The sequence below is a fragment of the Condylura cristata genome, unplaced genomic scaffold, assembly GCF_000260355.1.
Source record: "Condylura cristata isolate star-nosed mole 26May11 unplaced genomic scaffold, ConCri1.0 scaffold00017, whole genome shotgun sequence".
Taxonomy (NCBI): domain Eukaryota; kingdom Metazoa; phylum Chordata; class Mammalia; order Eulipotyphla; family Talpidae; genus Condylura; species Condylura cristata.
In genome coordinates, this window is record NW_004567118.1 from 6,889,279 (window position 1) to 6,904,945 (window position 15,667).

Genomic DNA, 15,667 nt, shown 5'->3' on the forward strand with positions numbered 1-15,667 from the left:
CCACTGTCTCTGGTGAATCCTCTCACCCCCTGCACCTCTGGGCTGTACCCCAGTTCTTGTATGCATGAATAAATCTTTAAAAATAAAATAATGCTGAGTCTAAACCCCTACGCCACCAGGGAGGCCCCAGGGGACTGATTTTTAAGGTCTTCCCTTGTTTGGAAATTTAAAAGATGTGACTTTCCTTAATACTCCCAAATGTTACAGGTTCATAGATCTCACTCCCTTAGTGTCTTGGGAGTTTTTTCATACTTTCCCAGGAAGGAAGAAACACCATACTGTTGTACTTACTGTTCGGTCCAAACAACTCATTTCTTAAATAACTACAGTGGCTTAGTGGAAGTGTGTACCTTTGGGTACCATACAACTTTTAAAATTTTAGGATCATATTGGACCCCACCACCCTCATTTCTGTTTCCCACTGTTTTCATATGCTGCTTGCTATTTTTGCAAAATAGTGACTGAAACTCTAGCTTCACAAAAATAGTAGGTCATGAAAACGAACATAGCACAGTTTAACTATCAAACTGAACTCCCTTGTTCAAGCTAGTAGTTCATGTGGTGTTTAACTGTGTTGAATACTATGGTATTTTCCGCAAAAGTTTAAAATATCCCACAGCACCCATGTGGTTTCACTCTGGTACAGCTTGGAAGTAGGTGTATACAGATCTTGAAGTATATATCTCTTCTTGTCCACCCTATGTTGTACCTGAGGCCAAGGCTCTAATTTACTGAGGTTGGTAAGAGAAGCCTTGAGGAACATATGATGAGTTCAAGGCTGGAAGACTCTCCCTTTGTCATTCACACATTTATATATATAGCTTTCTGGACCAAAATTGGAGCTTTTCTTGCTGTTTTTTTTTTTTTAAGGTATATTTATTAATGCATACAAGAACTGGGGTATAGGCCAGAGGTGTGGGGATAAGAGGATTCACCAGAGACAGAATGGGGAAGAGAACAGATGGATTGACTGAACTACATTGCTGAGAGGAGCAGCGGGCGAGACAGGAGAGGTCTGCTGCTCCATGTGGTCACCTCCCTGGCCAGGGATGGAACTCGTTCTGCAGTAGCTGCGGACAGCTTCATAGTGCTCCGCTTTACCAAACCCTTGCACCACCAGGGAGATACCTGGAACTTTTGAGAATTTAAAATTCTTCTTGTACATTCATAATAATTGATTGATTAGATTAAGGTAGAGTCCTTCAGGTTTGTAAAGGAGTCAACCAGGAACGGGGCTGGTACCTGTTAGTTTTCCAGACTGGACTCTTAATACTGTTTATACCTGTCTTCTATGTTTGGTTATTTTTCACTTAGCCCTTACCTAAGCGGCCTTTCATTTCAGGCTTAGGGAAATTTGATGGATCTCGCTTGCTGTTTATAGTTTGAGTGTCTTGTAATGGGTAGTTACTGATATATGGAGGGAGCAGGGAATAGCCTCAAAAACAATGGCTTAATTGTTCTTGTATCTGCCATACAGTTGGAAGGGTACCACCCTCTTGGTTCATTGCTTGGATCACACTAATCCTGAAGTCTCTTCCCGTTGGCTTTTTTCTGCCTAAATTTTGCACTTAGATATTAAGATGTCTGTCACATTCCAGGAGAGACATCCAGGAGACAGCAAAAATTACAATGAATGTATTCGGCATGAGACCATCAGAGTTGCCGTCTGTGACATGATGGAAGGAAAATGTCCCTGCCCCGAACCCCTACGGTATGTATCAAGAGATCCTACTCAATTCTTGGTGCGTTCCCTTTGGAGATTTAGCTGGTTTGCACCTTTGAGGAAGTTCAGAGCCCCCTTTTCTGCCCTTGGAAAGTCCCACCCTACAGGGCACGGTGCAGCCTGTGTCCTCAGGGAGGCTCCAATCGGGGGAGAACCTGCACTTTCTGAGGATGTTCAAACCGTCCTGTAGTCAAGTGAGATGGAGAGCGCTTCATAATTTACCCACTTTTTCCTGTTCAAGTTTATTTCTAAGGGCTAAAACTAGATGAACAACATTAGAATTAAGGAAACATCCTAGGAGAAAGCCAGTGAAGTTTGAAATTAAGGAAGGTTTATGGAAAACAAGACTGAACAGTCATTAGTTAAAAGTTGAGATTGGAAAAAAAAAAAAAAAAAGTTGAGATTGGAATGATTAATATTGATAATCCAACTTAATCACTAAGGTGTAAGGAAAATCAATCATGCCTTATCAGTTGTTCCTTTCTTAGTAGCTATAGCAGTTTAACTTCACATTAAGGTTAGCTAGTGAAGTCGTGAAACATAGAGCGCGTCGTCGTCCCCCCCGCCCCCACTCCCCACACACCCACAAGTTCCTAATTTATGCTTCTCTGCTTGTTTTCCAGAGGGGTGATGGAGAAGTCCTTCCTGGAGTATTACGACTTCTACGAGGTAGCCTGCAAAGATCGCCTGCACCTTCAAGGCCAGACTATGCAGGTAACAAAGCTCCTGTTGCTTACTCCAGGGTCTTACAAGCAAACCATGTGAGATCCCTCCCACACAGTGACACAGTCACATCTCTCCATAGAATTCAGAGCCAGAAGGAACCTGTGTCACTGAGTAGCGGAGGCCCAAAGAGGGAACTGACTTCCCTAGCCCTAAGGAGCTGGTTCTCAGTTCTGGCATATGACTGTAAGGGTCACTTCTGACTGGGACCCACCGTGTGTGCCCTGAGTAATCATTTCACCCTAATGGGCCCCAGGGTCCTTGCTGGCATAACGGGCAAATGTTCATTCTAACATTTTGTTACTAGGATTAAGTGAACTGACTGTGTGGCACATGGAAAGAAAATAAGTTCTGGCCTGAAGTAGGCACTCGAGTAGACTCTGAATTGTTCTCTCTAGCCTGGAACTCTTTCCCTTGGTCAGTAGTCTTTTCAAGCCAAGAACATTCAGTCCCCTCAGACTCTTACAGATGATGAGGGTTTAGGGGAGCAGGTATGCAGTGGTATATGTTGAAAGCTTCTTATTAAAAAGTTGAGTACACCTCTGCTCTACTGGAGAATGCACTTCTGTCTGATAACAATGAAGAATTTAGGTTTGTTTTTTTTAAAAAGATTCTTATTAAATCAAATTCTGAATAGGCTCAAATATAAACAACTTGGTTGGTAGAGTGTGAGAACCTTCCTGTCCTGAACAACCAGTTCTTGGGGTTCATTTACTTGTAGTCTTGCTCAGAAATGTGGCAAATGAATAGGACAGTTAAGATTTTCTTCAGCTCTCCTTTGGCTGTTCTTTCTGCCCATCCAATACCCCGCCAGTAGGAGTGAATGTCCTGTTCCTTAGGTACTGCTTAGAAATGGTAGCTTCCCTCGAGGACTACCCACTCACTCACCACATTTATACTCAACTATAACTCAGGTATTGCCTAGCTGGGGCAGCTTGTTTCTTGAATCCTGTCTGGAGTATGTAGAGTGTGTGGTTTGTTCCTCATCAAGAATTCTCATTGTGGTATCCGGCATTATTTTCAATATTCAGTCTATGAAGGAACAATAACTGACAAGGCTGGGGAGAGGGCAAAGAAGGCGGCGGGGTGTGGAAGTGAACCATGAAAGAGGGAAGATTTGGAAAACTGACGGCTGCCGAGCAAGTGTGGAGTTAGCCCCTGGCGTCTTAGCCCTCCACCATCCTTCTGCAGTTGACTTGCTTTTGAAGAATGCAGATGCCTTTTAATATCATCCTAAGCCAGACCTGTCCAGGGCGCTAAGCATGCTGTTATTTTCCTAAACAAAGATCGAGGTGTCTGCCATTTAGAACTTTGACACCCTGCTGTCCTCATGACTCAGAAGTTGAGCTTGTGCTTCATATGGTCCTGAAGCTGACCCTTCCAGAGTCAGCCAGCCAGGCTTGAATCTTCCATCTGGCTTGTCTCCTTTCCCCCACAGGACCCTTTTGGAGAGAAGCGGGGCCACTTTGACTACCAGTCCCTCTTGATGCGCCTGGGACTGATTCGCCAGAAAGTGTTGGAGAGGCTCCATAATGAGAACACGGAAATGGACTCTGATAGCAGCTCGTCTGGGACAGAGACAGACCTGCACGGGAGCCTGAGGGTTTAGACCCTGCTCCCCTCTCCCCTACCCCCACTCGAGAGTCCCAGCAAAGTCCCTTCCCCCAACCCCAGGGTTGGAGAGGCACTGTGTACCTCCCTCCAGACATGGCGTGACGTCATCCTGCAAGATGGCAAGAACCAAGCAAGCTTGGATCCCAGGGTGTGGGAGTGGGGAGGCTGGTCCCCATCTGACATCCTTAGCTCTCCTTGGCTCTCGAGCTTCTGAGGCGATGTTCCTCCCATAACCAGGGCCACGGTTACCTATGCGGGAGCACCGAGGGGATCGGCCTCTGGCAAAAACAAAACAACCGACACACCTCTCTGCTGGGCCAGCTCCTTAGGGATAGATGGGAGACGGCAATCTCGACTTCAAGAGGGAGTGTGCCCAATGATTTGTGGGGATATCTGGAAGGGAGCTTGGGGTGGGGGACTGTCTGTGACACTTAAGCAGTCTGGGTGGTTGTCTATCTGTCTGTCTTCAGTCTTGGAGCAAGGCTTCCCGATGCCCTTTTCCTCCCTGCTTCTCTTTCCCATGGGCCAGCATAATTTTGTTTTTCCTAATTTATAGTCACTGTTCTAGACAGACCAAAGAGAAGGAACAGTGGTGGAGTCTAGGCTGCTGATGAGTAAGCTTTACCTAGCACCTGAGCACCTTTCTCCTCTGTCTCTCCCCCAACCCCCTCTTCTCACCCATTTCTAGATTTAAGACAAGGTAAATGTGACTGGGACTGAAAACAAGGTCTTGGTAAAGCCTGCACAGGCACCATAAGATGCTGAAAATGCCATTTGTTCCCGCAATCACTGATTTGAAAAAGTTCCCAACACAGGTAGCTGCTGTGTGTGTGGGTTAGCGCCACTACATAGAATAGTCTTACAGATTTTCTTGAGTACAATAGTCGCGATGAGGGTATTTCTCCTGGGGGTGGCGCGCAGCGCGGAGACTGATGCTAGACCTGTTGTAATTTGTTTGGCTGTCCTTGTGTGCTTTCACCCCAACCTGGAGTCCCTCCCCGTCACTTCAGTGCCCAGGGACTTGGGAGTTAAGGTAGCCAATGGCAAGGGGGGCTGGGGCTCTGGGGCTGTGGAGACTCCCCCCTCTCTCCCTGCGCCCTCCCTCACAGCTGCTCTTCATCACTGACGGGTGGGTGTTATCCTGGCTGTGTCGCTTCTCTCTGTATTTAGCTGCAGTGATCCTTTTGCTGGTTGGCTCAGAAAAGTGTGCTTTAGGTATGCCCTGTCGCCTGGGCATTGAGGGAATCCATCCTCCCCCTCTTCGGTGTGTTCTCCCATACTTTCCAGATGCTTACTGACAGCTCCAGTGGGGTGTTGGTGGTCCGCATGGCGCAGGCCTGTCAGTGTCCAGCCACATGTAACAGGGAGAGGATTACTGGCACTACCCTGCCCACTGCTGTGGAGGCCTCTGCTTGTGGACCATGGGACTTCCCTGGGAGGAATTGGGGGGGGGGGAGTGTGGGGGGTTGGGCACAGAGGAGAATGTCCTACTTGGGGAGGGCAGGAAGCAAAGAACCTGGACAGGAAGTGGGCTTGGGGAACGGAAGTTGGTCTTGAATACCTGAAGTTTTCATGTGGAGACTTCAAAAGGGACTCTGCTTCCAGCTTCCCTTTTCCATTCCCAGAGCTAGGACAGGGCTTAGAATGCCCTGGGTCTGTTGGTCCAGTGTTGTCTGTCATCCATTTAAGTGTTCCTACTTTCAAGTGACAATCCTCTCCTTGGCCCTGCCTCGGGCAGAGCACGTCTGGCATACCGGCCTGACTTTTACACCCTAATCTTGAGTTGAAGAAATATATGCACAGGAGTCAAAGAGATGTCTTTATATCTGTACATAAATGAAGTTTTTTTTTTCTTTTTGGTGCAATAAAGTTTGTTTTGGCAGAAGGAGGAAGCGCCTATGGGTGTGGGAGGGTCTGTGTAAAGGAAGAATGGAGTCATCTCAGCCACCACACCTCACCTAGGCCTGAAAGTGCTCAGGAAGTTATCTGGAAGCCAAAAAAACAGGTACACAGTGTGAAGAAAGTGGAAGTGGCACGTCTGCCAGCCGTAGTGGAAGTGCCTATTGGAGGCTGTAGCTCTGGCAGTCGAGGAGAGGAATGCCATCCCAGCCTCAGCTACTTCCAGAGACCCACAGAAGATGGGGAGTGCATCTGAACATTACAGAGGGCCGGTTTGGTACCAGAAAAGTGACAAGCCAGCGGTTTATTCACACCCAGGCATCTTTCCCTTCACAGGGAATATACCTCTAAGCCGACCTGTCTGTCCTCACATCTTCTGTGGTTCTGTCCTCACATAGTTGGCCATGTCTGTAGGGGGAAGTACACCTAGCAGCCAGCCAACCTGCGCCTTGCACAGCCATGGTGGGAAGTGCGTGGGTACTGGCTTAGCCCTCGGCCAATAGCTTGGATTCTTCGCTGTGGGGTATAGGCAACTGGCTTTTGAGGTGTATATAAAACTGGGCACTGGGTAGGTGTTTGGTGAATGATTCTCCCGATAGAAGACTAGAGGTGATCAGTGTAGGAGGGGAAGTTAGTAGGGAACTGGGAAAACAAATCCCATTGTTCTCTTTCCTCTTAGTTTAACCACTGTTTAACACTGACTTTTACTTCCTTAATACTCGTAATTGAATCTGTCATAACCCGGAATTTACAGAGGAAGATGGAAGCGACTGAGTAAATACTATTCACTGGCTCATTAGGGTCTGCTGGTTTGAGAAAAGAAACATAAGGGAGAAGTTTGATAAACAGACTGTAATTTATGTGTCAGGGCTACAAAGAAACTAGACTGTCCGGCCAGGAGATGGCCTTCTTTCCAGCCAGCTCTACCATGAACTTGTAGATAACCTGTGCAAGTCATTTTACATGTGCTCACTGTTACCTATGTTACTCAGGTTATCCTTCCAGGATAAATGAGGTTTTCTTCAATAAAGACGCAATGTGAAGGCACTTTAAAAAATAAATAAATAATGGGTGAAGAATACTGGGGGAAGAAAAAAACTTGGAACTTTTTCTGTTGTTTTTTTTTCTTTTTTAGACAAAATTGCCCAGCTTTTATTCAGCAACAGCTCCTCTTCTCTCTGCCTGCTGTCCCCGTCCACACTCCCAGGGTCAAGGGAGGGCTTCTCTGGCCTCCTCAGCTGTAATCTCCTGGGAGTAGAGGTCAGTGAAAAGAGCTGGCAGCCAGTAGTGGGCCTCCCCTGGGGCCTGCATGTCCAGCCAGGCTAGCCCTTCCTTCAACAGGTGTTCCTGGAGAGTAAAGGTAGGAAGAGTCATTTAAGAAGGGGACTTCCAGAATCAAAGTTGGATAGAAAATCCCCACGTCTGTTTTGGCCTCTAAGGGATTTGCAACCAAAGTCTACATGAGTGCCTTCGCATAGCTACATAGTCAAATAATGATCTCTCTGGCCTTGACCTCTGGCGAGCTGTGAAAAAAGTCACTTAACGTGCTGCTAGGGAAGAGGGTGATAACAAGTGGAGCAGGGTGCTGTGAAGACTGAGGCTACAGAAATGCTTGCAGTGTGGCCTTGAGCAAATCACTGAAGCAGACTGGAGATCACTGAGCAATCTGACATTTACTGGGAAACAGGTAGATGATATGAGTAAACCTTAGCGTTAATGTAAGAACCATATGAATGTTAAAATACTCGTTCCTACAGCTAGATTATGTTCTAGATGGGTTAGTTACATCCAGTCTGTTAATGTTATCCCCACTTTGCAAATATAGTTAGCCTGTAGCTTATCTGCCTAGATAAGGTAGTCAAAGCCAGGGGTCATGCATGCTCATGCTGCTCCCACAGCATCAATCTGTCACTTGTACCGTGAAATAGGTATATATGAAGTTAGGCAATAAAATCAGGATATAGTATAGATGTAATTATAATTAGTTCATTTCCTTCATTACACAAACCAGTGTTACTTCCAGTACAAATTGTATTAACCACAGGTCAGGCGAGCAGATGATGCTGACTGGGTGATGCATAACTGGCTGGGTTTACACACATGCCAGGCTCAGAGGCCTACCTCTATTCAGCGAGTGCAAGCTCTCGCTGCCACAACTCCAGAGAGAAATACTGCGGTTATTTCTAGTGGCTGCTGTAGCCTCCAAGGACAGAGGCCAGCAGAGGCTAAAACTGCCTATGTGGTCCCTTCCCCCCACCTCCAAGCCAGGACTCACTTTCTCTGCGCCAATCTAGAAGTTACGTACCAGCACTTGCCGTGCTCGCTCGGTCTCCCAGTTGAGACTGGCTTTGATGTCACTGACAGTCACGTAGCCACTTTTCTGAAGGAAGGAGGAATAAGAAATGAGCTGAGAGTGTTTTCCTTTAGAACCCACCATCTGGGTGGTTCTAAACCCAGAGACTTGATTTATCTGGACAGAAGGAACCACCTTCTCTCCACCCTTGAGCAAAGACTGTGCACAGAAAAATGTTTTATAAGAGGTCCCAGCAGGGCCCTTCCTGGTGGCGCAGCAGGTTAAAGCACAGCACCCAGAAGCTAAACCACTTCAGCATGAGTTCAATCCCCACCCCAGAGGTGACCCACATGGCGCGGCAGACCTCTCCTGACCCGCCTGCTGCTCCCCTCAGCAGTGTACTTCGTCAGTCTGCCTGTTCTGTTCCCCGCTCTGTCTGGATAATCCTCTCACTTTCCCTGCACCTCTGGCCTGTACTCCAGTTCTGTGTGCATAAATAAATCTTTTTTAAAAATTAAAAAAAAAAAAGAGGTCCCAGCAGAGAAAGTGACTCTCAGTGTGACAGAGACAGGGTAGGGGAACTCAGTTTGAAAAGCAAGATCCTAAAGTATTCAGACTTTCTCAGAGAACTTGCTAGAGTATGATAAGGAAAGGCTGATAGGAAGAAATGATGATAATCATACTGTTCATAGTCCAAAAGATTTAAATACTCGGCCCTTGTCCTGCCGCCTTCTACCATTCCTCAAACTATAACCCTCCCACTCCCTCTTATTTGTTCTCCATAAAAGAAATAAGGAAATTCAACATGTTTTCCCTAAATACATAGTAAGGTTTGGGAGAAAGACCTTACACTCTCAAGGCATGCCAAGAAAGAAGACACTATGAATGAAGAGTCAACATGTTTTCAGTAAGTCATAAAGTAATTTTTAGAAGCCATCAAAGAGTCTGTCCACCTAAGGAAAAACAGTTACCTTCATGCCCGTACATTCCACATTCCACTAGACTAAGCTCCTTGAAAGCAGAAACTATATGGTACCCATCTTTACATGGCCCGCAGGCTAGCCCAGGAATCTGCACTGTAGCTGCCCAATAAAGGTCTGCTAAATAAGCACAGGTCTGAGTACATCCCTTAGACATGCTCTGACTGACGCCGAAATCAGCACTGCAGCAGAATCCCCTCCCGGCCCGCTGGCCCTCACCCATGCTCAGAAGGCACATCAGTACCTCTGCCAGCTGCAGCACCACGGTGTGATCCATATTGAGCTCAGCTGGAACGGACTGAATGAGGTAAGTGCCGCCCACAGGGATGATGCCGAAGCCAGTGCCAAGTGCCTTTAGTTTCTTGATGGCCCTGATCAGGTCGTCTCTGAGGTAAGGAAGAGTTGCTTAAAGATTTCATGTGGGTATACAAGGCCTAGCTACAATGCAGTTTCAGTTCTGGCCTGGGCAGGATTTCCCGACAGAAGGCTCAAAAGGCTGAGCCACACGGAACAGCATTTTATTATATACTAACATGTAATTAAAGGCATCATGTGAATGAGCTGAATTTAGAGGCAACAGGGAATAGTATGAATTATGGCAACATAGAGTGCAACAGAGACCATAAAGTGTGCTTATGACCATTTTAAAGGTCATATTTTGGGGCACACAGAGAACCAGTGCTATCACATTCTAGATCCATTTCAAAGCTGGCAACCTAGCTGATTATTACCACGTGGAAACTCAAACCCAATCCAAACTTTCTGATTTCTGAACTCAAGTTAGGTAAAAAGAAAACTCACAGATCAATATAGCTAGCCCCCACACCGACAGTCTTTTACCTTTTTATCAAATTGGAGTCATACATGGAAGCAGGTGAACCAAGTCAATACATACCCCATAGTCCCTTCCCCAGCTTTTCTCCGTGCCTGATCTACTCTCCTTGACCTCATACAAGTTTTAAAAATTACATGTAAAGAAAAAAATGCTTAATGCTAAATCTCTCCACTGAAAAATGAGTAGTTTTGGGTTTTTTGTACTTTCAATTTTCCAAAATAAAAGATCTTTTTTTCCTGATCATATGAGCAAAAATGATTTCTGCCGGGGACATGCAAGCGGCACAGAGAAAAGATTTCCATTTGATTTTAAAGACTTCTATACTCCAAGGGGTTGGAAGTAAGACCTACTGGCTGACATCCTGGGCGAATTTGCCCCTTCCTTTTAACACCTGTTGATGTAGTTCTTCCAGAGTTATCAGACCTATTGGAGGTGGAAGGACAGAAAACAAATGAAGGATTACCTTTATGGCTGACAGAACAAGGCAGTACCACCTCTAAAAACTATAAATGTGCTTGACATCAAGGCTTTATTCATAATTTATAACAGGTTTTAAGTTGTCTTCAACACAGAACATGAACTGTGCAAATGACCATTTTAAAGGTCATATTTTGGGGAGCACAGAGAACCAGTGCTGTCACATTCTAGAGGGGCAGGCCAGGCCTACAGTCACTATTGAGAAAATCAGAGCTTAAGCACATCATATGCCAATGCCTGTTTCCTCCTCCCTACCAATTCTATAACGATGAGGGGCAACACCTTTCTGGTCAAAGATCTTTGCAGGCAATTCCATTTACCGTTGGCCACAGAGACCTGCCATGCATGAAGCAACTAGGATTTCTCAAGACCTAATAGCTTCTCAAGACCACGCTGGCCTACGGATTGCAGGACGAAAAAGAACACCTTTCAGAATTTTCTCCCACGCAGGTAAATTCAAATTCTAGTCCACGTGAATCCCACTCTCACCTCCATTCCGGTGCTTCAGGGCCAGGCACACTTCAATAATCTGGACACCCAGTTCATAATAGAAGTCCCCCACGCCTAGCATCTCAGACCAAAATCCTTTTCCAGCTGAAAGAAAAGCAAAAGCTAGGTTACTCATCAGTTTACATGTTTTCTTTCAAAACATCCACCCTATGGGAAGTCTTCCCTGCCTTGCCGTAACTCCTGCTCTATTTCTGACTTGATCCTCCACACAATCTAACCTTGACCAATAATTTCTGCTAAGAACAGCACAGACAGTTCAAAAGGGTGGACAATCAAAAAGTCATTTCATGTGGCCACCAGTTCTGGCTCGGTATTATAAAAATTAGTTTCCCTTCCCAAAGCATACACTGAAATATAATGGGACATGTGGGCTAGACAAGGCTAAGAGAGAATAGGCCCTCAAAAATCCACTGGAGACAACACATTATTGTATGAAAAATGCAGGTTAGAGTGTGACTGCAGCATAACCCCATAGAAGTGTACATACAATGAAGATATCTATGGAGACAGACGTTATTTAACAGTCCTTTATAATTATGGGTCAGGGTCAGGACACTCCTAACTTTTTCTTTTGTTGATGTGTTTTTATTTTTTAAAATAAAGGAGAAACCATACAAAATTATGCTATAGATCACTCAAAGCACACCATGTACACTGGCTAGTCAGCTTGTTTCACAGTGTCTCCATCGTCCCCAGCACAAGGGGCATGCACTCATCCTGCCAGGCGCTCCCTAAAGACCGCCATCTTCTGGATCACCCTGCGGGCCCTTCTGTTTTTTTTTTAAAGACTGACAGATTTATGCATACAGAACTGGGGTGTAGGCCAGAGGTGCAGGGGTGGTGAGAGGATTCACCAGAGATAAGTGGGGAGCTAAGTAGGGAACAGAACAGGCGGATCGACTGGAATACACAGCTGAGGGGGGCAGTGAGTGAGACGGGAAAGGTCTGCCGCGCCATGTGGGTCAGCTCCCTGGCACCACCAGCAAGGCCCTACAGGCCCTTCTGAAGATACCACAACAGTAGTAATGACAACCAAGTGAGCTTCTGTCCCTTAGGAGCCTTAGAACACTGGACCCCGACAGACAACTTACAGGCCAGAGGATCCACCCCAATGGTGGCACACATGTCCTGGAACTGTACCCGGAACTCAGGATTCTTTCGGATCTCCTGCTTGTGCTTGCTGGCAAATTCCTCCAGGTTGGTCTTGAACATGTCCAGCTGCTTTGACATCTGTCAGATGGACAAGGGGGTAGTTGGGGCAGCCAAGCCAGGTGGTAATCAAATGCCAAAAACAGGTGTCTGGCCCAGAGGTAGGCTGAAGTAACCTATCTCCTTCAGGCCTATCATTATGCTGTTTACTGTTCCCATTCCTTTAAAAATATATATATATTTATTTATTTATGCATACAGAACTAGGGTGCATGCCAGAGGCGCAGGGGCAGTGAGAGGATTCACTAGAGACAGAGTGGGGAGCAGGACAGGCAGATAAGTGAAGTGCATTGCTGAGGGGGGGGAGTGGGTGGGTCAGGAGAGGTCTGCCATGCCACGTGGGTCACCTCTGGGGATTGAACTCACACTGAAGCGGCTGGCTTACTTGCAGTACCGTGCTTTAACCCGCTATGCCAATGGAGGGCCCTGTTCCCATTCTTTTTATCCCTGTCTCGCCCTCACAGTTCTATTGTCAGCAGAAATTAAATGCGGTAGTGTTTCCTCAGTTTCTTTTCACAAGTTCCTGTTGTAAAGTCAGAGTGCATCACAATGTGCACATCTAATGTGGTGCTTCTTATTTTTTCCAGAATAAAATATCCAAAACATGGTTACTAAACTGAAGGAGCACATAAAAATCCATTTAGTCTTAAACTGGGAATTCATCATTCATGCAGTGGGAAATTTTGAGCCACTGACAGAAGGTTAGGAGAAAAAGGAAACCTGGCATAAACTAGGTATTTAGTGGCTGTTTAATCTCTGAGTCGTGGACATCCCCGGGAGTAAATCCAATTAGAGAATTCCCAATGGAGGATGTGGGTGTAGCAGATGACATTCTAAAGCTAAATACAAATGGTTTAGAGAGTTTCTGGCTTCCTATTTGTGTATGCCTTTTCTTTCCCTAAATAACAAAGCCTATCTCTTGGTCCAACATTTCCTCATTTGCTACGTATTAGAAACTTCCACTTGCTACTTCTTTGAATGGGAACTTCTGAAGAGCAGAGCCTGTGTCTCTCCTCAGTTCCAGGGCCCTCACTTCCTCCTCACCTTCACCAGTAACAACCGCATTAACCAAAGCATGTGCAGAAAAGGAAGCATTAGAGAAGGAGACTGCGGAGCAGTACTTTTATGTTCTCCTTAGACATTTAAAAGTACCCCCCCACGTGACCTGGGATAAATTACCCAACAGCAAGTCTCAAGTCCCAATTGGAAAGAATAAAGTTCCTTGTAGGATTGTAAGGAGGAAAGAATATAATGTATGTAAAGAAAATGGACAAACGCCTGGAACGCTATAAGCAGGTCTTTGCCCAGAGATAGTCACTATCATTATTACTAGCAAGCCACCGAAAAGACCTGAGCAGCCCAGAAATGGGGTGGACTTGCCATGGACCCTACGTTCAGTTCGATCCAAACGTCTCATTTACATCAAAGGTGGCCTTTCCAACCTTGGCGGGTCTCCCTACCTGAGGCCCACCGACAGACTCACCTGCACCAGCTGGTCCTCGGCCAAGACAGTCCCTCGCTCCTTATACTTGGCCTGTCAGACAAAGAGACCAGCGTGAGTTGGGAGTGGGCGCTGCCTCATACTTCATGACTCAGCTGAAGTATGAGAAGAGGGAGGTCGCTCTTAAATAGCTTCTCTTAGGGAGAGGGATGAGGAAGTCGATAGACTCGTCTGTAGTCAAATTTGGGAAGTGAGGGTGTTGGCTGGTGGGTCTGGGGGTGCTGACTTTCCAATCCACCGGAAGCAGGAGAAACTCAGTTCCCCGGGAAGGCGAAGACTGTCAGATTCGGACGTAAGGCGATTTGAGGGTACAGAGCTCTGCTCCGAGGCTTCGCCCCTCGCGAGCCTGGGTGGCCGTGGGTGGGCTTCTCCCCTCACCTCAGCAAGCTTCTTCTTGGCGATGGCGCCGGCTCCCACCCCGCGGCGGTGCATCCCGCCCTGGGCCCGCGGGCCGCCCCGCAGCCGGGACCCCGGGTCTCCGCTTCCCGGGACCCGCCGGCGGCTCCCCAACGCGGAAGCGCGCGCCGCGCGTCAACTCCGCGCGCCGGAAGCCCGTCGCCTACTTCCTGCCGCGGCCGCAGGGCTCCCGCTGCTCGGGTCCTCGGCCCCGCCTTTGCAGGTGGCTGGGCCCCCGCGAAACCCGACGGCAGGGAAGACCGGCGTGCGGACCACTAGCCGCTTCGTGCTCCCTCGGCTCCCCGTCCCCGCGGGCGCCTCGAATTTCTGAGCTTCCCACGACTCCCGCCACTCCCACCCCAGCCTCCAGCAGGTCACCCAGAGCTCCCTGGCCAGCGAATGCGAGAAGTGGATAGCGCAGTGCGCCTTAGGCAGACTCCAGTCCGCTCTGAGGATTCATCTGTTGGAGTCACGCAGAGATTCAGACCTGAGAAGGTCCTGCAGTTGAGAACTAGAACTCTGGACTTCGATGACCAGGCTCCCTAGCTCAGCTCAGTGACTTAGACAAACTCTTGATCTCTTGTGAAGGAATAAAAACAACTCATGAAGTTGTTGGGCGCATTAGGTGAGGAAAATATACAACAAAGCATTTAGTGCACGCCTGGCATATAAATGCCAGTCGATTATGATTGTTACTCATCAGATCTGGGGTAGAAAATAGTCTTCTGTATGTTTTGGAAAGCTCCGCAGGTGATATCAATGGCATTAGTGAGTTTTAACAAAGAGCTAGTGGGGGATTCTTTAACAACAACAACAAATATTTATTTTTAGTTATACATACAACAACTGGAGGGTAGGCCAGAAGTGCAGAGGGGCAGTAACAGGGTGGTCCTTGGTGGGGCAGGGAACCTGGAACCTTCCCTTTTCCTGGGGACCACCCTGTTACAGATCTCCTGAAATACACTGCTGAGGGAAGCAGCAGGTGAGACACCATGCTGCACCATGTCGGTTAGTTCCCATGCCAGGAAAGGGATAAAACTCATGAGTGGGGAGCAGAACAGGCAGATCCAGTGAAATACACTGCTGAGAGGAGCAGTAGGCGGTCAGGAGAGGTCTGTTGCACCATAAGGATCACCTCTGGGGCTGGGGTTGCACTGGCATTGCAGTGGCTGCGGTTAGTTTGCAATGCTGTGCTTTAACCCATTGTGCCACCAGGGAGGGCCGATGTTCAGTTTTTTATAGCAATCATTTTTTTTTTTCTGTTACATGAAGCAGTATCTAAGGTTAACAGATACAAAGACCATGGTTAAACAATCACTCAGCTTCTCATAGCCATATCTTCGGATTAACTTTCATATGTCCTCAGATATGTAGCCCAGATAACATAAGCCATCTTTGACACAAATTTACATTCTCAGATACAGATCTGTCTCTTCCTTCCTCCCTCCCTCTCTTCCTCCCTCTCTTCCTCCCTCCCTCCCTTCCTCTCTTCCTCCCTCCCTCCCTT

The 15,667-nt window shown here is 47.1% G+C and overlaps 3 protein-coding genes across 3 annotated transcripts in view; 1 reads left to right on the plus strand and 2 right to left on the minus strand.

Moving 5' to 3' along the window:
* The window catches only part of UBE2Z (ubiquitin-conjugating enzyme E2Z), a 14,069-nt gene extending 8,120 nt beyond the window's left edge, over positions 1–5,949 (plus strand). Inside the window, exons 5-7 of the mRNA XM_004684306.1 lie at positions 1,599–1,711; positions 2,347–2,437; positions 3,885–5,949. Of these exons, the coding sequence (XP_004684363.1) occupies positions 1,599–1,711; positions 2,347–2,437; positions 3,885–4,055 (375 nt within the window). The 3' untranslated portion in view covers positions 4,056–5,949. The remainder of the gene's footprint in view (positions 1–1,598; positions 1,712–2,346; positions 2,438–3,884) is intronic.
* An 843-nt stretch (positions 5,950–6,792) lies between these two features.
* On the minus strand, positions 6,793–14,287 carry SNF8 (SNF8, ESCRT-II complex subunit). Its single transcript, XM_004684307.2, has 8 exons — positions 14,143–14,287; positions 13,747–13,797; positions 12,146–12,284; positions 11,034–11,138; positions 10,418–10,490; positions 9,477–9,618; positions 8,265–8,339; positions 6,793–7,306 (listed from the first exon to the last, which is right to left on the minus strand). The coding sequence occupies exons 1-8, from the start codon at positions 14,194–14,196 to the stop codon at positions 7,169–7,171; spliced, it is 777 nt and encodes a 258-aa protein (XP_004684364.1). The 5' UTR covers positions 14,197–14,287; the 3' UTR covers positions 6,793–7,168.
* An 8-nt stretch (positions 14,288–14,295) lies between these two features.
* GIP (gastric inhibitory polypeptide) overlaps positions 14,296–15,667 on the minus strand; it is a 12,066-nt gene continuing 10,694 nt past the window's right edge. The window contains exon 5 of the mRNA XM_012726053.1: positions 14,296–14,548. Coding sequence (XP_012581507.1) covers positions 14,296–14,548 — 253 coding nt within the window. The remainder of the gene's footprint in view (positions 14,549–15,667) is intronic.

Bases quoted from the DNA above. Each gene is read 5' to 3' on its own strand.
- SNF8 (XM_004684307.2), bottom strand. From the start codon at position 14,196: ATGCACCGCCGCGGGGTGGGAGCCGGCGCCATCGCCAAGAAGAAGCTT. The intron at 13,798-14,142 runs GTGAGGGGAGAA...TTTGTCTGACAG, and splicing joins CCAAGAAGAAGCTTGCTGAG to GCCAAGTATAAGGAGCGAGG. The intron at 8,340-9,476 runs GTACTGATGTGC...TCCTTCCTTCAG, and splicing joins TGGTGCTGCAGCTGGCAGAG to AAAAGTGGCTACGTGACTGT.